This window comes from Corvus cornix, chromosome 6 (genome assembly GCF_000738735.6).
Source record: "Corvus cornix cornix isolate S_Up_H32 chromosome 6, ASM73873v5, whole genome shotgun sequence".
NCBI lineage: Eukaryota > Metazoa > Chordata > Aves > Passeriformes > Corvidae > Corvus > Corvus cornix.
Genome location: NC_046336.1, coordinates 18108620 through 18135211, shown reverse-complemented (window position 1 = coordinate 18135211; position 26592 = coordinate 18108620). Strand labels below are relative to the sequence as shown.

At 43.1% G+C, this 26592-nt stretch overlaps 1 protein-coding gene across 7 annotated transcripts in view; it reads right to left on the bottom strand.

The window, feature by feature from the left end:
* ARHGAP22 (Rho GTPase activating protein 22) overlaps positions 1-26592 on the bottom strand; it is a 132121-nt gene that overhangs the window by 15739 nt on the left and 89790 nt on the right. For 4 of the 7 annotated variants that reach the window (XM_039553654.1, XM_019292293.3, XM_039553657.1 and 1 more), the window contains 2 exons: positions 20848-21024; positions 1847-2054 (listed from right to left, as the gene is read on the bottom strand). In XM_039553654.1, coding sequence (XP_039409588.1) covers positions 1847-2054; positions 20848-21024 — 385 coding nt within the window. Of the gene's footprint in view, positions 1-1846; positions 2055-7514; positions 7810-20847; positions 21025-26592 lie in introns of those variants that run through there. The other 3 variants (XM_039553655.1, XM_019292296.2, XM_039553656.1) reach the window with 3 other exon arrangements.

Sequence of the window (26592 nt, the reverse complement as noted above, 5' to 3'; positions counted from 1 at the left end):
GGCTTGCTTCCTTTAATTCTGTACTGAACCTTCAGTTACCACATCACACACTGACTACCCAAAAGGCAGGCATTCCTGCCTGGAGGTCTTTAGTGCCTCTGTTAAATGGGAGACAGCACTGATCTATTTAGCCAGTGCAAATGCCTATGGAAATAAAGGTGCTTTCGGCACCTGAGGTGGTAAGGCACTAGAACAGGCTGCCCAGAGAAGCTGTGGATGACCCATCCCTGGAAGTGTTCAAAGCCAGGCTGAATGGGCTCTGAGCAACCTGGTCTAGTGGAAGGTATCCCTGCCCATGGCAGGGGGTTGGAAGGATATGAACTTTAGGATCCCTTCCAATAATCCAAACCATTGTACAATTCTATTTTGCTTTAAAAATGCTGGGTGGAGGCTTGGTTTATCTACATAACAATGAAGTTAGTATAGATAAGGCTAAAGTAAAACATGAAACTGAAACTTGCACTCCTAATTAATTCCTTCTGTAGATACTCCTGTTCCAGAGTATAAGCACTGAATTAAGATAATTTTAATTCTGAACTAGAACACCCAGAAATTAATTTAAAAATGCAAAGGTTTTGTTAAAGAAAAGATTAAGTGAGACAATTTGATGATTTCAAACTTATTTTTTCATGAAAATATTTCTAAATGTTTGACACTTCCATTTAGGGAGCAAATACTGTTTGTGGTTAAGAATCAAAGAAAGGAGAATGGGTGGTCTGGGAAGCTGAGGGAAGGGAAGAATTAGAAGAATGTTCCAAATAAACTCTGAAGACATACTTCCCAAGATGAGACCAAACACTGTTTCTGCCCACGCAGGAGACAGTGCTAGCTCTTCCTGCAGTGGTAGGCAGGGAAGGTATTGGCAGTGTCGAGACTGGCTGCAGGTCCAGGGGAAGCAATCCCCTAAGGTTAATGTGTTGGTAATACACCAGATGCCACCGGCACCAACTGGAAAAACAAGGCTAGTGAGTTCCAGCAAGAAATGGTGCCAGGTCTCCAAGACAAGATCCCAGATCTGATCTCGCTTATGGACCTGTCACAGAGATCAGACCAGATCTACACAATGCCCTTGGATCCAAATATCCCTGAAGTTCAAGGTCTCTGTTAGGGTCAAGCCCTATTTCACAAAGGGCTATTAAGCTTTGCACAACACTCACCTTCACTCCAGGCAGGATGTACGTAAGACAGAGTAGAAGAAATGTTAGTTACAGGATAAGGACAGTGTTTGGCTGGAAGGACCCTGACAGCATCCACCTTTGTGGTAACTTGCTGGGGGCTAATGTAGAGACAGCACAGCTGAGAGCTGCCACTTCCCTTGCTGCCTGAGACAGGGCTGACACTTCCCATGGGAACCGTTACTAAGCTGAGCATCTACAAAACAGCCTCTGGCATAACAGCCAGGGAAAACATGTGAGATAGTGGTGACTATTCTAAAACCTGGTGACAGAGGAAGAGTCAAGATATTGCCTCAGGCAGATCTGCTGGGAGAATGCAACATTTGAAAGCAGTACATCACCTAGCTCACCTCTGTATACCCATTTCTTTGATGGGATCCCACCAACTGCTCGGTTTGCTGTACCCAAATCTAGCAATGCTTTTCATTCAACATGTGCTTAAGCTGGAACACTGGAGGAGCCCCATATAGACCAATGAGCTCTGCTCCACCACTGAGCTGTATAAAGGCCTCCACACCCAACACCATGTGGGAGAAAGCTCCATCAGTGCTTTCAACTGAGAATTATGGTGTGGAAAGAACATGTAAACTAGCATTGCCACTGCATGGATACTCCTGGCAGATTATACATGTCACAGATACACTAGCCTGAATTTGGTGATGTCAACTCACCTGTCGAAAAGGGGTTTCTCTCCACAATCAAAAGAATCCTGCAGATCTTTGACAAGGTTGGCTTGTCCAGGCATCCGAAAGAGCCCCTCCTCTGTAAGACCTCGCTCCCGAATAAAATCCACACACTGTTCCACCAGCAGAGGGGCCAAGCGCTGGCCATACTTCCGCTCATACTGTACGGTGTCCTCCAAGCGCTGTCCAAAGATCCCTGACAGCAGAGAGCAAGAGAGACATCTGGGTATCAGCTTAAACTCTTCCTGAGCTGTTGCTCGGGGCACACAAGGAGGAGAGCTTTCACATGGAGGGGGCAGCCAGTGTGAAGGCCCAGTTTCTAACAGACTCTGAAGAATAAAGCTATTTTAAAAAACAAGAATTACATGATGAATAATTTTTTTTCTGCTTAACAGTGCTTCAAATTATCCTCTCCCCTAAGCTGGTTTATATCTCATACACAAGGAAGGTGGGTTTAAGGTTATGTTTATAGTTATCCACGGCTGTGCTGAATTTGGATTAAGTAATTATGCTTTAATTGCGTCTTCCATCCCAAGAAGACCAAAACAAAGGTTACACTGACTTTATGGGACACATGTCCTTCCTGCATGCACCCACTGCTTAGGCTGTCGCACAGCTGCCCTCCACTAGTTTGCAGCTGGCCAGCCCAACAGGCAGCAATCCCACTAGGAGGGGACTGCTAACACAGCAGAGTACAGCTGTTAACATTAAAACTGGATATTGTGAGAATCTTCCTCCATCCTGGGAAACCCTTTCTATTTCTTTTCCTTTAATTAAACTTGCTGAATGAAAATTAAAAAAAACCCCAAAACCAAAACAGTAAAATGTATGCAAAATCCATTGCCCTTCCTACTAAAAAGTACGTGCTGTACTTCTTGCATCTTGAAAATACCAGAAGCACCATATTCTCTAAAACCAGACTGGCCTAGGTTAATTCTTTAGTCAGATCTAATGTAGACATATATCATTAAGTATGAAGCCCTGTCTTCTTCTCTGGGGAATATGGAGTTCCTGGCCAATACCAGCTGCTGAATGCCACTACTGGCATCAGGTATTTCAACAATGCAGAAAGGGCTCAGGCTGTAAGGGCAGAGTAAGGTCTTAGTTCAATCCCTACCACTAGGAGACTGCTCCATCTAAAAGGACTGCCACTCAGTTGAGTTCTGAAACTCTAATTCTAGCACCCTACGATGTTTGGTGGAGTAAGGGAGGATAATATCCAAGTTAATCATGTTTTGGCAATAAAAATTCAGTAAGTGAGGGAATCCCAGAATCTACGCCCAGAATTTCAGAATCTACTCTCAGAATTCCAGATGACACCAGACCAGAGGAGATAGGAAATTCTATTCAGGGATTTCTCAAAGCTACAGAAAGTTTTCTACAGATATCAAGGATCTTTAGATCATTAATTCAGCACTCAGTTAAACCTGCAGGTCTGAGGAAAAAAAGCAGCGTGCAATATTGGAGTCACACTGCCAGAAGCAGTGTTTAATACTTGCACGTATGTGCTCATATCAGGCCAGGGAATTTGGTCATTTCTGAAGGCTTTACTTACCTTCCCCTGCTAGTGTCTTTTTTTTAGTGCTACATTCATGAGAGGCTGATAACTTTGGGTAGGATGTTCCCTAACCACCGACCACCGTTCTTCATAGGAGACACCATGTCAAACCATACCTGCTTTCTATATTCAGTCCAACCCTGCTGAATCCTCAGTGAAACAAACCTCTCATTATCAGTTTCAACTCATTGAATGAACAAGAAGGATCCTGAAATCCAATTTCCTTTCCCTGCCTGTTTGTTATACATCAGAAGACAGAAACTCTCCTTACACCACAGCCTACACAACTGCATTACAGTATCAAAGCCGGAGGGCCATGAAAAGTCTCAAAGGAAATTCCCTCATCCTGGCAGGAGGGCATACCCTGGAGCATGGGAGTGACTTATCTTTATCACTGTATGTATTGGATTTATTGCAGAGTAAAGGTTTTACTAGTTCTCATTTCTAATCTCTTTAGTTTTCACTGAGTTAGGTGTCTCTGAAATCAGTTTCTAGGATAGGGAATCTCTGCTTTTGCACGGATTGCTTTGTAATCTCATCACGTAATCCTTGCTGTCATGATGGGGCATATTTATTTCCTTAAAATGATACATGTTCACTTTTCTAGATGCAAGACATATAAGTTCAGGAAGGTCAGGATGCGGCACATGTCAGGGCAATAGCAGCCGTCTTTTCTCAAATCCCTACTTGCTGAATGTGTTTCCTAATGGGTCTGTCTAGAGAAAACTCTGGGAAAGAGGTAAATGCTCTGCATTCCCCAGGCATAAAGCACATATACAATGTTATTCTGTAAGCTCATGTTCTGATGTTCTACACTTAACTCAGATCAAGGACAAAGGCAGTGTCAGACACACACATAAGCAAGCACACAGAACAACCACACACGTAATCTCCACTGAAGCTCTGGCTAGTTCTCCGCAGCCTTGACTGGTCTGTGCTCAGCAACATCTCTAATACATTTCAGGCAACATTGGTCCTTGCCTGCACAGTCAGCTTGGATCACAACAGCAGTCGCTTTCTGTAGGTGCAATCTACCTGTGGGTGACTTCTGGTGACAAGTGGACTACAGTCAGATAGAGAACCACCAACACAGAGATTAAGGAATGTGATGCTAAGATAACAGAGATAGAAGGGTGATCTGCTTTGAGAGTCAGCTGGAGCAGCAGATAGACCGTTCACAAACACAGTATCACCATTACTGTAGGTGGCTCCTGCACAGCCAGATGCGGGAGATCCTGTCTTTCCTCCTTCTCACACACTGAGGTCAGTAACATCTTTTTCCCCGGATGAAAACAACAGTCTTTGGAGGAAATAAAGGCACTGAAACATTCTTCTACTGCAATACTCTTCACCTCCCTCCAGACCATTTCAAATAAGAAACAAGAAAAAGCAGGCATGAAAGCAAACATGACTGAGGATGAAGCTCATCTACCTATCACACGATGAGTGATAGGAGCTGGCACAAGTATGGGTTTCCTTTTGTGTGACAGTGTCTGCTGAAGGGCTGTGCTAGTGACATCACACAGTCTGCACAGGTCATTTTTTGATGGGGAAGAGGACTCTGAAGCCATTTCCAGGGTGAAAGGCTTTCCCCAGCCCAGCTCTCTCAGCTGCCTCCCACCTTGGTTTGGCAGCCCCACTCCAGCCAAACTCTAGTTGCAGACCTATGCCTTTCTCTCTCCCTTGAACTTGAACCCTTATTTTCCAGGTAAGCATTAGAAGGGATCGCCAAACATTGCTCAGACAAAATATTTCACCCAAGCTAAGCCTGTTGCTAACTGCAACTTTCCCTTTATTACATTTTTCAGTTACACTGCAGCTCTATGCCTTTTCTTTCTCTCTATCCTACTTTTTTTTTTGCTGAGCCACAGAGAAGGGCCACCACAGATGCTGCTCAGAAGAAAGACTGCATGCAGGCCAAGTCTTCTGGCAGTAAGAGCGTTATGGCTGGTGTTAAGAGAGAAAAAGCACAGAGTTGCAATTAGTGGGACTGGAAAGTTGGCTTTGAAATTATTCATCTGTGCAGGGGCTGCAGAACTTGTCCATGGCTTAAAAAAGAAAAGTAGTGTTAAGGTTCATAAAAAGAGCAAACGAAGAGCTGTCTATGGAGTGGGGCTGGAAAGGGACTGCCAAAGGCAAGTTTGAGATGCTGACAGTTCCAGGCTTGCAGAAATCTTTCATCTGGGCATCTGCTGGGGGCCCTTGATGAAGTTCAGGAGAATTATCACTTGGGCCCCCTCAGTCACACTGGCAACAGACTTAGCAGATGTGCCTACTTCAGTCTCCCAGGGGTACACAAGGCAAACTGAGGAACTGGTGTCCTGTTGGCTCTGTATCGTTCATCTCATTTCCGTCAGGTCTTAGAGCTCGTAAAAGTGATGTAGTCAAATGTCCCTGAAACTACCCGTATATGACAACATCTCTGGTTTGGACAGGGACTGCCCTGCCTTGCAAGGAGAAGCAATGTGGAGCCAGTCACACACAGCCTCATCCGCTGGCTCCTCAAGGCATAGGGCCTGTTTTTAATCACTGGGCCCTGCAGCTCAGACTGAACTTGGCAGTGCTTCACTCCATTTGATGATCCCGCTGGAAGACATTAAAGTCTTTTTTCTTCATTCTAAAGAAGGGGAGCCAGTGCCATCCAGTCACACTCCAGACAGAGTTAAGCTGGAAATAAAGTCAAAAGCTTACTAGCAACCCATGGGTTAACTTTCCTTGTCATACCCTCGTCTATAGCTAGGCGCTTTTGTTTGGTTTCAAAGCAGAAAAAAAACTCCAGCATGCCTGGAACCACATCCTTAATCTCAGAAAGATTCAAGAGATACTAAAAAAATGGGCTAGCAGAGCTACAGAATTTCCTTCCTCTACTCCAACAAGCTGCCTCTGTTCTTTACAGATTTAGGTGACTCTTTGTGGAAAAAGCAAGCCAGGAATGATGTACTGACTAAGACACAGACAGGCTCTCTGTCCTGGCCTGAATAGCTCACCCACCAGCTCCAGGCATACAAAGCCTATACATTCAGCTATGCTGTCCAGACACGCAGTGGGCAGGAAAATATATGCTCTCTGCTACATTTTTCCTCATAAGAGGCTCTGATTTCAACCAAAATAAACTAAAGACAGAGATAAAGTCAGTTTTTGAGTAGATTTTCTTCATGGGGAGGACTAAGGATTCCGCATCTGCTTAAGTGTGAAAAGTCCAGGTACACCTACGTCAGCTGTATGTACAGCTTATTACACACACGTTAGAAGATGTGTGGGAAGATAATCAGGCTTACACCTGGATGCTGCTATACAACAGCACATACACCCGCGCACGCATGTGGTGCCTCACAGACAGGCAGTTTATGGATATAAAGATTGTGTACGTGCTCACCTGCACAGGTAAGTGCCTGCTTTTACCTTCCCACTTTCATGCTTAAGTTCCCATTTATCTGTTCCTCTCACACATGAAAGCACCAAGAAAAAATCACAGGCGGACATTCAGAAATGAATATGCTTCCACAGCACGAAACACACACAAATCTTTAACTTGTTTCCCCTCCCCTAGCCCACCCAAGCACACACTACATGAATTACTGCAGCAGCAATAGAGAAAGGAGTTTCATGGTAGGAGCCATATGTACCTAAAAAAAGATAGTCCTGAACAACTAAGCAATCCAGCCAGCCAAAGAATGCAAGAATCGGAGAAAAGAACGGAAGCAACAGACAATTAGGAATCAAGAAAAATTGATTAAATAACTTGCTCAGAGTCACACAAATGGGTCTGTGGTAGAACTTGGTGCCTTCTGACCCCATTCCCAGAAAAAGCAGTGTCCATATACTAGAAGCTGATTGCTCTCATCCACATACGTCCACTTAAATATTCTGTGTATATGCAAAGAAAAGTACTCCTTCCCAGAACTATCTTCACATGCTAGCTTGATATCCAGTAGTATTTTTGGCCATAGACTGTGTTCTTCCCGCTCCTTCCCCCTTTATAAAGCCAGCTCCTATTTTAGATTCTTAGCCTCTGTCTAAGGCTATGCTTAAATATCTGCTTTTCTTCTAGCAAAAGGAAACCATAACAAATCTAAACTCTGGAAAATCATCTCATACCTCTCGTTCTTGTGCAGCACTCTGCTACATGACAGGCGCTGAGCTTCAAGCAGAAACCAGGCAGTGTCAGACAGCAGGAGCGGCAGAGAAAGAAAGTCCTGACTTCAGGCATCAGACACATTCTGAGTCCCAGCACTGGCAGCTTTCCATTCACCCAGCACTACAGAGCACAGAGCAGCCGATCTGCCCTGGGAGATAATCTCGGCAGCACATCTGGTCTTAGCTCCACAACTCGGCATTAATTATGACTTGTGCAGAAAGCATTTGAAATATCCAATGGGATGCAGAGCTCCCCGGCTTGCTCAGCACAGGGAAGGAGAGAGGAGAAAGACAGGCAGGTAGGGTCTTGCCCACCCTCGAAGCAGCCGCCAATGTAAACAGCAGCTAAGTATGGGTCACAAGTTTTAACAAAGGCATCCCCCATCGGCTCTGTAATATATTCATGCTCTAATTGCTTGTCAGATCTATTCTAGATAGCTGGAAAAGCTGAGCAACAGTTGCTGTCTGCATGCCACACTCTGGATCCTTCCTGATACAGGCAGTATTACTGTGCTGCAGGCAACCTGGTGCCCTGGTCTGGCTTCCCGTCTGCTTGCAAAGCACCAGAAGCAGAAACCTGGTTTTGGAGGGGAACATTTCCCCACAGTACCCTTAGCATGCTCTGAGAATACCTCCACAGCCCTGGGACATGTTGGAAAGTCTGACAAAGCTTAGGAAAAGCTACGCTCCTTGACCTGTGCAGGTTTTTTGGTGCTTACCACCTCTGCTTTAGCTTTTTACAGAGAAGTTGCCTGAATTAATAGCTCAGCTGAATAACAGGTAGGGGAAGGGACTACAACTCCTTACATGTGAACCAATACCCAGTCACTTTACTTGTAGGAAAAGATTCATCCCCCCTCAGCTCCTGCTCTCAGGGTAAGAAGCCTGTCATTAACAAAAATGCTTACCATGCAATGCCCTGTGCAGTTATAATGCGGTCAGGCCTCCATCCCATTCACAAAACGCACTCATGTGACTGCAGATCTGCAGCAGTCACCACCCAAAACCCTTGCACCAAGCTTCTGAGTAATTTTATCAATATTCGCTAACTTTTTCTCCCTCTGCAGAAAAAAAAAAAAACCAACCAAAAAAAGTTTTATCTGTCCACAGCTCCTCATCTGCTTCAGCTGTTAAAATCTCTGTGGTCACTATAGAGCACATTCACCTTAACTTAGCAGCCCACCCCTTTCTTAGCTCCACTGTGGCCCAGTTTGAACACACGTCTAAGAAGATACTGAACCAGCAGACAAGTTACGAGATTCTAGTCAGTGAGACAGTGTTGTCCCACAACAACCTTCTCTATATTCTGTTTTGAACAAAAGCTCCTGAAGAAAAGAATGCCTCTTCCTTATATGAGTGAAGGCAGCACCAGGATCAAAAGCTTCCATTCTTGAACACGGTGTGACTCTTAGGGCTGTCATGTGCAGGGCCAGAAGCTGGGACTTGGATGATCCTAGTGGGTCCCTTCCAACTCAAAATACTCTATGACTGGCAAGACAATAAGGTATTCCCGAGCTATTTAAGGTATACCCTGAGTAGCATGGTACTGCACAGCTAGACACCAGAAGTCCAGTCAATACACTAAGCAGCATTTAAAACACACTAAAGAATATTTAGAAAGTGATAGAAATCCTTAAAACAAAGGTACAAACGAGGTCCTGAGTATTCTTCACCCTTTTATTATCCTCTCTTTCCTTGTGGTGAACACAGCAGGCTGCAGGTTAGGGAGAGCCTGCCCACAATGCTAACTGGCAAGCAGGACCAATCCTCTTAAATGGCTGAGACACCACCAGAATTTCTGGCATTATTTCCTGGAATAATACCTCAAAATGTGTCATATCTGCTAATAACATTATGGAGCCTAGGACTTAGTGTTTGGGATGGGAGCACAGAAGATAGCAAATGCAGATTTTTATTCTTCCATTCACTTCTCCATTTCTGTTTTCCATCTCTCAAAACACAGGAACAAGGAGGTATCCGATGAAATAGAAAGTCATGCTGTTGAACAGGGATATTGTTAGACCCAAAGTATAATTAACCTGTAAAATTCAGCCTCTCTGTGGCCAAGGACACAGCACGACTCAAAGCATGATTAGACTTCAGTAGAATTTACAATGCTATGAGATGATGAAGCTGATGCAAATTCTTCTCCGAAGAGCTAACACAGCTCTCTGGTGAGAGAAAAAGGCTGGAGCACATGCTTGCTCACGTAAGCACCAGAACTGAGGCAGAAAGTGGCAGCTGCTTCAGTGTTGTTCCCTGCACAAGGTAACTCTGCAGCTATAGGTACCCTGTGACAGCAACACTGTGATACACACTCCACAAGTACCACCTGTCTTCTTATATGAAACTCTTAATCCTTTTAAAATCATGGTGCTAAAATTCATGACTTAGACTAAAGAATATGATGAAACGGGAATAAAAATCACAAGATATATATATTTATATGATATTTCTTCTGTGTTTTGAATTTCCACATCACACTTGGATCCTGCTTTCTCTATTAACTACATTTGTCAAAAATGAAATCCAAGATTCACACATCATCACTGGATTGCAGGGGCTGCAGACTCCAGAGGTATACTTGATACTGCAAGAATAGCAATATAATCCAAAGAATTTGGCACATTGCATATAAAATTCCATCAAAATTTTCACTTGGAGAGCTCCCCATACTCATGTGCCAAGGAGAGAAGGGGTAATGGAGACTGGACTGCCTCTTTCCCCACTGGTATGAAGTTGTTTAACTGTAGAAAAGTTTAGGACCTCTTATTTTCTACAAAACAACTTAGGTTTATAAAATTGTTCAGACATTACATCTCCCATGAACTTGCTGATGAGGAGCTGGATGCACTTTCTTTCCCAGTGTCATTGCAGGGAGAGAGCCCTAGCACTGCTCTCATAAGCTAGCACCACTGCAGTTACTCTGCTGCAGGTACCAGAACAGGTAGAAAGCAATCTGCCTTTACACGTCACTACAAGCCTCGAGATTGGCTGGGAAATTCACTATAGCTCACACGACCTCTGAAAATCCAGGCATGTTTCATGCTTGGCATCTAACTCAGCTGAAATTCAGTCTTCAGTCTGGTTGCAACAGACAGGAATGGTGAACCCACATGAACTCAGAGTATTTCTCCTCATCTCTGATTGTGAGCAAACCTGCTGGCTTGCACAGCTCTAGCAAGTGCCCATGGGGTGTGTGTATTTTTAGATGCTGGCTTAGAGGATTAGCTAATATACAGGTACACTCAAGCAGATCTGAGGGAGCTCAGATGCAGGAAATTGCTCTATTTGTACAGAAGGGCCTAGTATCAAAGTTAGAACCATAGCTGAATTTCCCTGTTTTTCAAGACAGTTGAACCTTGAACAGACTCATTTTTTAACCCAGGCAAACCCGGGCACTTGAACATCTATCTGCTGAAAGCTGGCAGTGAACTGGCTAGAGGTGATCAGTCAGAGCTGAACCCAGCAGGAAAAACTTCAGCACGAATGTCTTCTGTACAGAAGTTTTCCCTCCTCATTTCCTCCCTCTCCAAACACTTTGGTCAGGTCCTTCTCTCAACAAAATTATGCCCCCACACCCCTCACCTGCTCTGGGCTGGGGTCTCAACCTTTACTGGTGAAATTAAATCTTTTGAGGATAAACAGACTTCTGTTTACTGACTGATAAAACAGTTCACTCTAGGTTAAAGATTAGCAAATAGCTATGCTCACCTTTCTACCACAGTAGATTCTTCTTAACCTGTGTGATGTGTTTTCCCATCTCTCTAAAATGTGCCAGGAAAGGAACTGACTAAGCAGTACTGTAAATTACCCTGTGATGGATTGACCAGTTCATGCTCCAAATTGAGATTGTAACTGTGCTCACAGAGAAAAGATGATAAGCAGATCTAAACATCACTTAACCACAGAATTCTAAATCCAGAGCCAACCCCCTGTGTTTATTGCTCTATTTCTCTCTAAACAAAGGCAAGAGAATTTGGAGAACAAAATATCAAGAGCAGCAAAAATGCCTTTTGGCAAGCAGTGATCTGGACCAACGTGCCCTGTACAACTTTTTTCTCCCCATAACCTAAGACCATATTTTACAGAAATTTTACTTATTGACTCTTGCATATGTCTCTCTATGTTTAAAAGACAGCTTCCATACAATTGTCCGAAGTGATGTCTGTAGAAAGCACCTGATCAGCAGGTCATCATCTCTTTCAAGTGGTGCTGCTTCTTTATGCCTCCACTGCACAGAAAAGCTTTACAAAATTCTGGGTGTTGGTTAGTAAAAAATAGTTATGACATAGTGTAACTGTTGCCTTCAGTGTCTCATCACTAGAGACGGATGAGAATTCCAGCTGTGGGTTCAAATGAAAGGATCACGGAGTCTGAAACCTCTAGTATGGAATAAAATTATTCACCTGTATTTCTGGCCAACCAGGAACCTGGCAGGGACTGCGATCCAGATGCACAGCCAACATTTAGCACATTAGGCACTTTTATCCATTCAAAAAGCCAAACAAGCTTATGTCCTGAAGCTTTTCCATATCCCAAGCCTTCCCATATCCCAAGGTTGATAACCTAAGCACAATCATTCATTGAGAAGCAGACAGGATCAACACTGAACACACGGATTTTTATCCAAACCAAACTTCACCATAAATACCTCTGTCAGTCTCTAACCTTCAATTTTAAAACTCACTACCAGGTCAATTGTATATGGTTTCACTTTATTGCATCCTCAAACACAATCAGTGATGAAAATATGTTACCTAATTCCCATATATTTATCTTTATCCTCCACTGTCCACCTAAAATCCTCACCAACTTACAGCTTCACCACCCAAGCAATGAAGTCATTGTCTAAGTTCCAACAACAGCTGAACCTGACCAGCTGTGCTTGGGGAAGGGGCAGCATTTAGCTCCTATTTGTAAAATAGGTAAAACACTTCAGTAAATTAGCAAGTCTTTAAAGAACACTTCTGAGTGGTAAAGAGCTGAATGTTCCCTTCTCTAACCTGCAACTCAGAAGACATGAAGGGGAAATTGCAAGTCCAATTACATGATGATGAAGAAGTAGAAAAAAGGAGCAACTGTGGGTGGAAGAAGGGTAACATTAGAAAGAAAATAGGAAAAGAGAGACAGGGTGAATTTATTTCTTCTCAGCTCCTAAATGGTTAAAATTGCAACTTGCAAGGAGCAGGCTACCATTCCCTTTCATTCAGTAATCACATATTCTCATAACATTCATCAAAGGACTAATACACAGAAATTAAAATACTTGCCTGCAAGCTGAGAAACACCACAGGAACACGTTTGTCCCATTAATACACTGCCAGGACGTGCAGTGAGAACCACCAGCGTTTTAAAGACTGTCAGCTCTCAAATGTCAAACATGAATCTAATGATTACAGGAAGAGTCTCACTGAGAAACCACCAGTGTAGGGGGTGGTACTGGTCAGACTGTGCGCTACAGGCAGTAGCCACCAACAATGTAGCAAATGCACAGCCACTGTCAGCTCTTCGTGGCACTTACTAGCTGAAGAGAAGAGGAAAGCAAACACAAGCCCCATCCTATTTTACCTAAAGTTGAACTGCTCTTTGTGAAATGGGCATATTAAGCTAGTGACTACCTCCAGAAATTTTTCTTTGACTGCCTAGGTAGACGTATCTTCTATGAACATATCTAATTGTATTTTTAATCCACTTATTGTTTTTATTTCTGCATCTTGTGGCAATGAGTTTCACAATTCAATTGTGCTCTCCATGAAACTTTTTTTTCTTGGTGTAAACCTCATGACTGTGCAACTGTTCAGATTCTCCTTAGGTGTGTAATTTAATCAATCAGACCTTCCTGCAATCTTCTCTTTTGCCGGGACCTTTTCAAAGTAATTTTTTGGTATTTTGAGGAAAGGGCTTCAGATAGATTTTACATCTTAATTGCTTATACAACCTCTGGAACACAAGACCATTTCAGGGGCTAGCTTGTATTAAAAATTCTACCCTGAGCTCAAAAAAACTTTCCTAGCACAAGTTTCATTCAAATGAAAACATACCCATATGACGTTTCATTTTATCAAATCAGCATTTCCCAACAAAAAGAAGTTCCATCAAGCAAATCCCATGAAAAGCTTTACCCTGCTCACCTGCAAATGTAACAGAGGTGACTTCTGTTTGTAGTTCTTCCTCTGTCTGCTAATCTGGTTGAACAAAGACACTGAGAAGCTGCCTGTGATTCCCCAGCTCTGGGTCTCTGCTCTTTGATGTCCCAGACTGTCCATGGTAACAGATAAAGCACTAGAAATTCATTCACCTGATGCCAAACTGCATCATCCTTCAGAAGCCACTGGAACTAAGCTGGCTGATGACAGCTGAGGATAGGGCTGCAGTGCAGAACTCATGCTGCTGGCCTGGGGCTTTTGAAACCAGTAGCAAGGGACTTTTCCCCTGAGGAGCCCTGAAACAGCACTCCAAGAACACCCATTTCTGCTTTGGGACGACCAAGCTACTGCATGGTCTCCACTCAGAGCCCAGACCCAGCCTGAATTTCACTGACAGCCTTGAGCCAGCAGCTTTAGAGGTAAAATACCTACAAGGAGCAGGGGAACAGGATCTGACTTCTAAAGGCAAGATCTTTAAAACTCAGTAAGGAACACCTTGACATGCTTTAGTTTTGCTTTTAGTTTTAGAGCCTTCCACCAAATTTTTCTGCGCACTATACATCAACCTTGATAAGAACCACTCTGAACCTTCTCTTCTTTTGGCTAAATAGTCCCAGCCTCCTCAGCTTCTCTTAGCATTCTACTTGCACAGTCCTTTAATCATTTTAATGACCTTTCATTTGACTCACTCCAGTAGTCCCATGTCTTTCTTGTCCCAGGCAGACCACAACTGGACAAAGCATTCCAGGTGTGGAATTACTAGTGCTGAGGTGAAAGCTCACCTCCCTGAACCTGCTGGAAATGCTCTTCCTGAAGCAGCCCAGGAATTTGCTGGCCACAAGGTGCATTGCTGGCTCATGTTCAACTTCTCCAAGAGCATCCCAGTTCTCTGCAAAGATGCTTTCCAGTCAGTCAGCTCCCCATATTGTACTGTTGTCTACGTTCATCACCTGCAGGTGCAGGACTTTGCACTACTCTCTGCTGAACTTCATGGGGTTCCTGTTCACTCCTTTCTTCAGCCTGTTGAGACCCCTCTAAACGATGACACAATCATCTGATGCACCAATCAGTCCTCCCAATATCATCTGCAAGCTTGCTGAGGGTGTACTGTGTCCCATTACACAGGTCATTAACAAAGCTGTTGAACAGTACTGGCCCCAGCATTGCCCCTCCCATCCCTTGCCAGATTCAACTCCAGATTGCTTTAGCCTTCCTAAGTCTATTCCTGCATGCTCAGGAATTTCTCTGTATTCCTCCTCTTAGATCACCTGTCCCTGCTTCCACTTCTATGCTGCCATTTTAGCTAATGAGCTTTGCCACAAGCATCTTGTTCATCCATGCAGACCTCTGCCACCTTTGCTTGGTTTCCTGCACAAGGAAGAGGATTGTTCTTGAGCTTGAAGGAAGTAATCCTTGAAAATCCACAAGATCTCCTGGTCCCCTCTTCTCTCCAGGACCATATCCCATGGCATTCTTCCAAACACGTCCCTATGGCCAAGCTCCATGGTTTTAATCTATTTGCCTTCCAGAACGATGCCGTCAGAGTGGTTCTTTTACAGATAGTCACTGTCACCTCAGGCAAGTCATCTGACTGCTCAATATTTCAGATTCCTCCTTAACAAAAAATGAGAACAATTGCCTTTCCCTACCTCAAGGCTGTAACATGATAGTAAAATATGTTGGTCATAAACCAGTAATAGAAGCCCCAGATATATCTGACAGAGAAACATTAGAAAAAAAAGAACTTAATCAGGTCTCAGAAACAGATCTTGAAACATTCTCTGCTGTAAACAGTTGTGGCAGCAAGATCCACTCTCAACTTACTTTAGTTATTGTATCTTGGTTTCCATATCTACAGGGTACCATCTGCTTAGGATACTTTTGCCTGGGGGCAAGGCTAGCCCAGCACCTCCTCACAGATGACTCAGGCATCCCCTAGTCCTGGGCAGATACCTGACCTCATAACCCCCATCATCTTTCTCTTCCTCTTCCCCTGGCTGGGCCGATCTCCCAGCATTAAACAACAGCAAGAGCAAACACTGATAAGCCGCATCAGGCGCCAGCTATCTCGGTGTAGAGATAACGGCAGGTATCAGGCACAACAAACACCCAGTGCCACTCCCCACACACCTGGGGGGAGCCTGCACAAGGGAAGCCCACCCTGACACCTCCTGAAGGGGCTCCTCCTGACCCAGTCAGGAATCCTACTTGAGGCTGTCTGGGGGAGCCCGCTAAGAAGAAAGGGAGCAGAAATCTCCTCTCTGTCTTCAGACCGGGCAAATAACAGAAGCCACTTCCCTTCTCCTCTTCCTTTCCTCTTCAGTGGTATTTTAGCATCTTAAACTCACTGACATGGCTCTAGGTTTATGATGCTCTTACTGGAAAATTCCCATACCTCAGGTGGAAAAACTAAAACTCAAGACGCCCAAAACTTAATGCCTAGCTCCTAAATAGTTTGGCATCCTGGTGAACATGCACCTAATATCAGTATCTGACCCTTCAAAACAGTCATGGTTGCTCTCATGTAGATGTTATCTCAAAGACATTTACTCATCTAAAGCAGGATTCCTAATTAGGCCTATGTAGGGCTAGTCTTCCATTATCCATAAGGACATTGATTCAAGAATTCAATTGCACTTCAGACACTCATCCCACATCTTGTAACTCTTGTAACTCTCCCCTAATAAAAGGCATAACTGCACAGGGCCCTGGTTCCCAAAAAAGCCCATTCTCTGCACTGTTTGCTGGCAGAAGAAGAAAGAATCCACACATCATGGTTTATCTCTATGGGAAAGATGTCTGGAATTAATGACAGTAGAAGAGCTTCTTCAATGGGCACTTCTTCAGACCCCACCAGTTTAACAGCGACTATTCCTCCTGAGCAGAGAAACTATTCATGAAGCTCTTGCAACACAATTACTTTGTCATAGGGCTAAAGCTCTTCATGTTTGCCTAAGGGAAACACATCCCTTCCAACTGTTTCACCTCCCCTCCATCACAAGTAACTGATGAAAGCTTGGGATGAAGAGGAGGAGAAATTAGGATAAAGTAATGGAGAAAGAAAGGGGCTGAGACATGTATTTCTGGCAGAGAAGCGAGGAACTGCTCATGGCAAGACAGAATACATAAACAGAAGAAAACAAACACAAACATAAATCAAGATTAACACAGAATGATTCTGTCTCCATGCTGTGCTGGTTGTGTGCTGAGCTGTGAGAGAGTTATGCCACTTGGCATGCAACTCAGGCACCAAAAAGCTGAGGTTTTGTATCTCATGGCCAGAAATGTAGTCCTAGTCAAACCCTGTTTTCCAGCTGATGCAAGACAGACATGAGGAAGGCATGCCAACTGAGAGGTGGGCACACGAAAAGGAATTTCTGGGAGGCTGCACCTCCTCAGACTAGAAGTACAGTCCCACCACATGGGTACAGTCTAAGATCTCCTCTCTCCCCCCAGCTACACCAAACACTTTCAACACATCCAGTTTGGGAGGGCAAGGACAAGGTCACTCTCACCCAAGCCTGTGGCCAGAAACCCTTTGATTTAGCACTGTGGCACTGCTACAAGCACTTCACATTAAAGAGCAGCCACTGAATGGCAGGACTGTAGGACACAGAGGGACTTCTCTAGATAAGCTTTCAGTGGTGTAAACTTGGAGCAAAATTTGTCACAGAGATAAGGATCATAGAAAACAGTTTCAATCACCCTCTGTCAGAATGTACCTCCAAAACTCACTTTTATCAAGTCACTGTGACAAACTTCTTTCTGAAAGACAATCAAAATATATGGAGTACTGTCAAATCTCAGTTTAAAAAATCTTCTGCTCTGAATGAGATGTACTAGACTCAAGAATTCAGGAACCTGAAACTCAAGGAAACTTGTTAAGAGATTATTTTCCCTATAAACAAGACAGCTCTTCTTCAAAAGACTTCGGAACTCTAGGATTTTATTTTAAGGCCACATTTGAAGTGTATTTCAAAGAACACATTCCATATGGCTTTTAAACCTGACTGTGTCTTCTATTAGTGAATTGTGATCCTCAGCAGCTTTGGGGAGTTTTCTGTTTTATTTTAAGAAGCCTTTGCTGCTCACCTTTAAGCACAGTTCATGTGCCCGCATCAACACGCAAGAAGGTACCCTCAACCTTTTTTTATTTATGTTTCTTCAATACATCAGCAAAGATTAAAGTGTGGTTAAGCCTTCCCTTTTATCTTGGCATAATTCATTTTTACACCATATCAACCTTCTCCAGGGCTGAATATTTGCATATTAATAATGAAGCCTGCTTTTTAATTCCTCCCTTTAGCTTAATATATTAAAAAGTGTTGATAGATAAGACTTGGCTCTCAAATTAGTGGTGGTGGCAAAGCAGAGTTCGAATTATTCAATTAAAACAGAGACAGCTATGTTTATTGTCCTCCCACATTTGAGTTAAGCTGGAATTTCACTCAGGGAAACTGTCCTGCTCTGATTTTGATGGAGAAGGGGTAGGTTTGATCATTTCCCCAAACTGGCTTAAAACCATTAGGGAACAATGGTTTGAATATCTTTACTGTTTCCCAGTTATTGACATTCCTATATATTCTTTGTGAAGTGCAAAGAAACTGAGGATGCAGCTCCATGGTTTCTTTAAGCCAATTTACGTGTGGGTTGCAGTTAGAATGAACAAGCCTGCCCTCTTCCACACCCTCACATCTCCCCATTGCCCTCATTGGGCTGGAATTACTAGTGTTGCAGCTGCATAGTTAGCAGGGCCAAGGCATCAATCTACCTACAAAAATCCTCCCCCCCTTTTTTTTCCTGCCAGGTCGTTTTCTACTGCACAACTCATAACCAGTATTAGCAGAATGAAGCGTGCTGGGACCACATGGTTGCCAGGGGTAGAAGACCACTCCTGACAGCAGCTGTCACTTCACCAGCTCAGAAAAGTAACCATGGCACAAAGATCTGCTCTTGCAGCTTGGACTACAAAGCAGGCATAGCCAAGCTAGCTTTAGGCTAATACATTTGTGTATTAGGGCAGAGAGCTCAGGCTAGACTGACTGCCCAGCATGTGCCCATGTTCTTGGGCAGTTTTTAATCCACAGAAAGAGAAAAAATATATACACAATTGCAATTCTTTCCAACTCTGCAAATGCCTGTGCTTCTCTTCTACAGTGCTTAAGCCAGCTCCCAGCAACAGCCAAAGCTGCCTTTACTGACTTTGATCACTGAACCAGATCAAGTCTGCAGCATGTGAAAATAGCAACAAACAGAAGCTGCCGTATTCCCCCCTGCGCTGCTGTAATCTCCCCTGTGCTGTCTTGGTTCCACATTCTTTGGTGCTTCATAAAGTTCCAGTTCCTGGAATGAATGGAAGAATAAGAGAATCTGCCTCATTTAAAGAAAAGACAAAAATGTTATCTGACCACTTTGCAGAGAAATTCAAAGGTAAAGAAACTTAGCCAATTAATTAGGACAATACTAGCCCCATAAAGAAACAAACAAACAAAAAAAAAAGGGAAATCCATCACTGCCTTTATGCCATTCTCGTGTTTTTGTTTTTAAAATATTATGATTTTTAATTATTTATTATTTTAATACTTAAAGATGTTTGTTTTGAAACTACTTCAAGAGACTGACAAAAACACAAGCAAAACATGAAGCCAAATTTGCACTGATACCAGCAGTGCTGACAGTACACTGCCCAAAAGATGGCTATTGCTAGAGAGTGCACCATTTGTCATGAATGAATGTCTCCTTTTTCCTCACAGTATTTCCCAAATGCACATTGCAAAGTTATAAAATACACACCATAAGGTCTACTACAAATGGCCACAGAAATACCAGCTCTGAAATTCTGAGATTTCCAATGGAGGACCTGCACTGAGCTCAGTCTAAAAGACCCTTCAATGTAGACTGGAATTCAGAAGGGAAGCAAAACAAGCACATCCTCATGTTTGAGGAGAAATTATGGTGGATCAGTTTTCTACTAGAAAGTAGAGGGCTTTTTCTGTCCACAGCACAACAGCATCACATGCAACCTCTCAGATCAGGTTACAAGCTAACTTTTGTACCTACACCCTCTCTGCTAAGCGACAGAAGGACCTTGGAAAAATTGCATCAGTAGAGATTGTCTCTCCTCCATGCAAACCAAATGCTGCTACACATAGACTCCAAATTTCAAAAGGCACTTAAAACAAAACATCCCCATGAAAAAAAAACATCCCCATCAAAAAAAAAAAAAAAAAAAAAAAGCCTCAGGTAAAAGTGACTAACAAACACTGGATCTTCTCGTGCATCAAGGTCACTTTTTCCCCCCCTAGATCCAGGAAAACCAGTAACTTCATTTCAGCAAAAGTAATTGTATTACCTAGCCCTTATCTGGCACTTTTTTATCTGTACCTCTCAAAAGAGGTTGACAGCACTATCTGCATACGATACCACTATTTGCATGAACTCCATCAGTAGTACACAAGTCACTTCAAAGCCCAGTTTCCAGTACCAAGGCAGTAGCTGCTGTCACCAACACTGAACCCATAAGAAAACATCTGTGAATCCTTGTTCTGTGCTAAACCACAAAAACAACTCCTATCTAATCTGCTGACTTGAGAATTTGAAGATTGTGGTATAATATCAACACTGAAGGCTGGATGTTTTGTTCATTTTAACTACAGGGATTGTCAACAGCTGTATTACCCTACAGGTGTTCACTCAGCCTGAGCCTGTTCTTCCTCAAGCTACACCCCATTGAAGCCAGTGGAAGCTTTGCCTTCTCAACTGGGCCCTACATTAACTTAACTAAGATTGAAAGTTTTGTTGTCTCTGGCTGTACAAATGTTTGAGATGGGCATCTGCCTTTACGGAAGAAAATTGAGATAACTGGGGAAATCTTTCCTCCCCATAAGGTCCACAGAATAATTTGCTGTAAAAAACTGAATAGTGACAATAGTGGTATGTCTGTTATCACCACCCATTTCTGACTGAGACAGTTATACAGTCTGGATGTGCACTCCCCTTTCATTCCTGTCCATCCCCTGGCAAGAGAAAGAAAAATCAACCCCATCCCTTGCTTCAAAACACTTCAGACAATCAAGAGCTTATCTAGACATCTCAGTGATTTTACAGTGTTACACATATCCTAGTATCACAAGAATATGTTTTACCTTGAGGCAAATGTTTTAATTTATGTGCATGTGAGCTATTTGCAATACCTCCACCAAATGGAGCCCATATAACCCGTCGGATGGCTTTCACCCAATCTTCCATTTCATTCTGGGAATTAGCCATGAGCAGGAAAGCCTCATGATTGACAGGCATCTTTTCCCGGTCCCCTGCACCACCTGAAAGGCAGAATATAAATCTCTTTTAGTATCTAGTTCAGAAGAGAGCAATCAACATTTAAAACCACTAAAAATCAGGGTCAAAATAATAAAATTATTATTTTAATTGAGCAGTTTTACAGCCAGCTCCTACTGATGTGCTGCATCACCCACAGAGCACAGGTTGATAGAAGATCAAAGCAGAAGTGCAAAACGTGCATTTCCAGTGTGGGAAACCTGGAAAAGTTGTATCTGCTGTCTCAGCAATAAGAAAAGCAAAAGCACAGGCTGTAAGACCCTATAGGAAAAGTAAAAAATTAATTCTACATACCTGTGCTGAGATATTGAGAGATTTTTACCCAAAAGGGGGACCAAGTGAAATGCAAGACATTTGAAAATGCTCCAGATGTAGAAGTCACAAGGACATCCACTTTCCCCAAGTTTCTGGGATATTTATAGTCTCAATAGAGATCCAATTCAGAAGAAAGTTAAGAGCTGGGGATGTGATTCTGACTCTTCCACTTGTAAGAACTTCAGGAGCTATTAATGTTGGTGCACAACATGTCAGAAAAGCACTGACCAGAATATCAAATTCACTCAAGCTGTCATAAAAAACTGTCCCTTGTGGATACTCCAAGATGTGAAACATTTTGACCCTCTTCTCCTGTTTCATTTTTAGGTCAGTACTCACTCCAGCCAATTTACAGCTTCCCCTCACCCTTCATTTTATGTTCCAGAGCTGGACACAACCTAGTGAGTGCCACACAAACACATAAAAGCTTTATTAGAACAGTCTCTGTACGAAAAGGCTACTGATCCTGTCCAGTACAGCAGCTGCATCCCCAGCAGCCTGGAGCTTTTCCATAACCATGGAAACTGCCTTTGGCTTTGCTACAGAGATAACATCTGAGCCGTTGTGTCACTGCTGTTTCCATGCTTACATGGCTTTCAGCACCTACTGGCAAGCTAAACCTGCCAGCCTGTGCTGAGAAGCTGAGATTGCCTGTCCGTGGAATTCAGAGATAAGAGCAGGATGATGGTATGCTGTGGCTTCTACAGAGATGATTTAGCATACACAGAACATGTGCTGCTTAAATCCTTGCTAATCTGGGGAAAGAAGCAAGCTGGGAGCTGCCTGCAGGCCAAGGAAGTACTTTTTCTTGCTATTAATTGTTTTCTTGCCTTGACACACTCATGGAACGTTTATTGATTTACAAAGCAGAAGTGGTAAAATGAGATGCATGGAGAAGTATTTGGTAGCTCTCTGAGAAGCAATTCACTAAACTGGGAAACTGAGGCAGTCTTTCAGTAAAGAGGAGAAACAACAGCCACCAGGGACTAGTCATGCAGCTTAAGAAACAAAAGCCATGATGCTTTTTCCCCACGTGTGCCCAAATTCTGCTTTTTTCCTCACACCATCCTCTTGGACAGTCTCCCATTTTTTAATTTACTGAATTATTCATATTCCTTAAGGTATATGAAGAGAACAGCTCTCTAGCTCAAGGCTAGGATGCAGGCATCTAAACAGATCAATGTCCTGCCATACTGCACTGCAAGGATGACATACTTCATCCTTTGCATACAGAACTGTCAGAGCAGAAAAGTGCAGTCTGTGAAATTCCTGTCACTGCCTAAATCTTTTTACCAACATACTCAGCCTCATGGTGAAAGCAGAGGTAGTGAAGTCTAATTCTTGTACCTTACCCAGCACACATACTGACATGCCCTTTCTCACGATCAAGTATTTTATAGGAAATACGACTTAAAAAAAGAGGCTTTCCACAGCCCTCAATACACATCAGAAATGGGTTTCAGGATGTAGTATTTGGCAGATAGATGGCCTGAGCTCAAGCTAGGCCATCATTCTTCAAAGAAATGAAACAGACTCAAAAAGACATTTACTGTATGGGTCCCACCACCAGCAAACAGTTTGGTCAAGGTAAAAATACCTCTTGTTCTTAAGTTTAAAGGTACCAGCTGAGCCCTTGCCCACTCAAGGCATGAAGGGCAAGAAGAGACCAGAAGCTTGTCTTAGAATTAATCACAAGCTGTAAATAGTGGAATTAGCTGCACCAATCCATACAAAGACTGCCATAAGAAGCACAATAAGCAGAGCATGAAGATCACCTACTGGGCTTCTGCAAAACTGGCATCAGCATTTTCCCAAAGAATCACTGTACCACAGGGACCTGACTACAAGTCCCCTTCCCCCTAAGATGTTATTTTTGACCAGCCAGCTGCTTTCTAAACCTTCACAGACAGCTGTCATGCAAGCATTTAGGGGAAAAAACCCCATGTATACTTCTATTTGAGTCTGTAAAAACTGGATGGGGAAAAAAAGATTTCTGTACACACTAGACCTGAGATTCTGCCAATGACTACATATAGTTCCTCCATGTTTGGCTTTCCCCACTGAAACTTGAAATAGGAGCAAGGTCATGACCCTACAATCTGCCTGTGGGAGAGTCAGTAGTGACTAGACATGTAAGTACAAGAAAATTAAGGCAACTCCACACACAAAAGCCAGCTTAGAAATAAGAATGCACTTCAGAATTGCTTCTTATGCTAGTATGATGTGACTATGCAGTGGCAGAGCATGTAGATCCACCTGTAAACATTTTTCTTTTTTAATAACATTTTATTCATTTCATTACTCATATTTCTTTGTACACTTGGCTGGTTCCTGTTACTACATCCTTGAGGCACCAAGCAGAAAAATTATGGGTGACTAAAAGGCAGAGTTCAGACACATCTCTCTACATTGTTGTGACATTCAACAGCTTTTGAGTCTTGGTAGTTACAAGAATGAGAAACAGCTGAATTCAAACACCTAGATCTTCTTAAAAAAAACAAACAAAAAAATCCAACAACCTCCCCAAACAAACAAACAGCCCAAGGAAACAATGTCACAAGAAACTTCTTAGAAATCTAGAATTTTACCTGAAATTCACATTATTTCTTTTATGGGCTCAGACTCAAACCAGGATCTTGTCCTGGATTTCAGGTTTGAACTGGAAACACAGCACTGTATCAAATCAAACACACTAGACTTTAGGAATTGTTTCAGGAAAACAATTTCAAAGCTTCCTGTCCAGAAACACTTGGAGACAAAATTTTAGCTTTGCCTCTCACAGCAGGATGAAGTTCATATCCAGCTACTGAATTCCCACCTCCTCTCTGCCACTAAGGGAGCTTCAGCCCTTACTATGGTTGATGTTGAACTCTTAACCCTGAAGCACTCAAGCTGTACTTCCATTGTGTGAATCAAAGATGGTGTCTGCTACTCAGCACCATGACAGGAAAGAACACTCTGTTAACGATTTTAAACACAGACAAGGGTTTTTCATACCCTTGAACAGAATTTCCCACTCATCTTTAATCAAGCTTCCATATAAACAAGACTGGGCCTCAGAGACAAACCCTGTGTAGCTCAGGATTGCCATGGGCAGACATTCCAGTCCTTTCGCTCAAAGCTACTTTCATCTCCAGACCAGAGACAAAATAAAACTGTCTGCAAACACAAACAGAGTGCAAGTGTCTCAAAAGATGTGGCAGGAACAGGAGGCTTAACTTTGGGGATGAACAGTCCATTTGCTTTAGCATTAGCCTATGACCAGGGGATCCTGTATTCAGTTGCCTGCTGCAGGCTTCCTGCGTATGCTGGACAAGATGGACTGGATTTCATCTGTATGAAGCAAGCTGGCAGCTCTATTTGCCTCTCATCCAGGTGTACAGAAACTGAACCACTCAAAGAGTGGGAAAGGTGATGGCAACCATGTCAGCATATACAGTAAATGTAAGAGCCTAGAAAGATTAAGAGACTTGTTTGGTTGTTGCTCCCCATCAAGAGGGCTGCAGGTCCCAGCTGACTTGAATGCTTTGCTGCCCCTGTCCCAAGGTCCCTTTGTCAAGGTGCTTTACATACCCTGGTAGGTATCTTTGCCTGGAGGGAACAGTTTAGCTCCAGGCCCCCAGCTGCAGTGCACAAATGCTCTCTCCCCAGCACCAGACTAACTCAAGCCAGCAGAACTGCTCTCCTGTGCCTCCACTCATGGTTTCTCCATTTCATATGGCCTGGGAGCCATGACCTGCTAATGACAGAATTCACCTCCTAACCCTTCGAAATGATCCTCCTTTCAGCTTTCTCTCCATGCCCCATAAAAGGGAAGGTTAAATGCAAAACCACTGGGACTTAATCTTGCTAAAGTTCAGATGGAGTGCTGCAACAGCAGCAGCAGTCACTATATACTCTTTGAAGCCCTGTTTACTGAAAATTCTTTTTTTGACCATCCTTAGTCCGGTAAGCATTTGCCAGAATGTGAAAAGTGTGAGGTATAATTTTGTTACATTTACTTATCCTACCCTGTGTTACTGTTCAAAGAACCTGCAACAGACAGACTGCACCTCTGCCTTTATACAGCTTTTTCCAGTGAGGAAAAGCTTCAATTTTTTGTTTGCCTTGAACCTCATTTACTCAAGCTTAACCTTCTTAGATTCACTTGTGAAACCAAGCCTTAGATCCCCTTTGTCCATACAGAACAGAAATTCAGGGGGAACAGGACTGGACTTCTCCATGGGAGATGTTACTACCTCATTGCATGTAAAAGGAGGAACTTTCATATTCTCAAGCAAAGCTGCTGTTGGGTTCTGAAGTTGGCAGCTTCTTTCTTTGCTTAGGTAACTTCTTTTACTTCCACCTCCCCCTCTCTGGTTCGCCTTTCACCCATTTCTTACATCATTCTTCTTACTGATGTGCTTGTGTATTGTCATTACGTGAGGCTCCTGAGAAGTTACACAATTACAATAACTTGTGTATGTGTATACACTGACATGTTTGTTTACATGTTTGCACTGCTTTGGTGTGGATGGTAGCTGTAGTACTTTCAGTGAGAGTGAAATTCAGCTGGCTGTGCACAGGTGCTGCTGCAGCGCGCGGGAGGCAAACGGCAGCTCAGGGCTGGATTTGGGAAAGGTGGCTGGTGGGAAACACAAGGCCCAGCTGACGTGTTTGCCCTCAGTACTACAGCAAGTAGGGACAGGAAGCCTTTGATTGCAGACAAGCAGCAACAAAGATCTTGACAAATGGACAAAAACTAGCACTCACTGCTGAAAAGAACAATTGCAGTGATTCATCTTCCCTGACCTGCTCTTTATGATTGACTTAGAGGTGAGTATCAGAATTTGGGGCTCAAAGATCTCCCTGATAATGAAAGAAGGTGAAAAATGAGGAGATGAATTCTGTCAAGAGTAAGGGCAGCTCTGTTAAGGGGAATCTTCCTTTGCACAGCAGGGAAAAAAAAAAAAACAAAGAAAACCTGTCTTGATCTTTGGATTATGGAAAGAGACGAATTAAATATCAATGAGTAAGCAAAAGTTCATTAAGAATGCTTAGAACATACATTTTAAACCTAACTCCATTTCTTCAGTCTTCTTGTCTTTGCTTCCAGCTAATGCTAAACCTCTACCCTGAGCACGTTCCACCCCAACCAAAGGTTTTCAAGAGCCTAAATCCTGGCGATAGACCCTGTCTAACACAGCTGAATCCTGGGTTAACCTGCCATTAGCATCAGTTTAAACCTCACTGGGTTT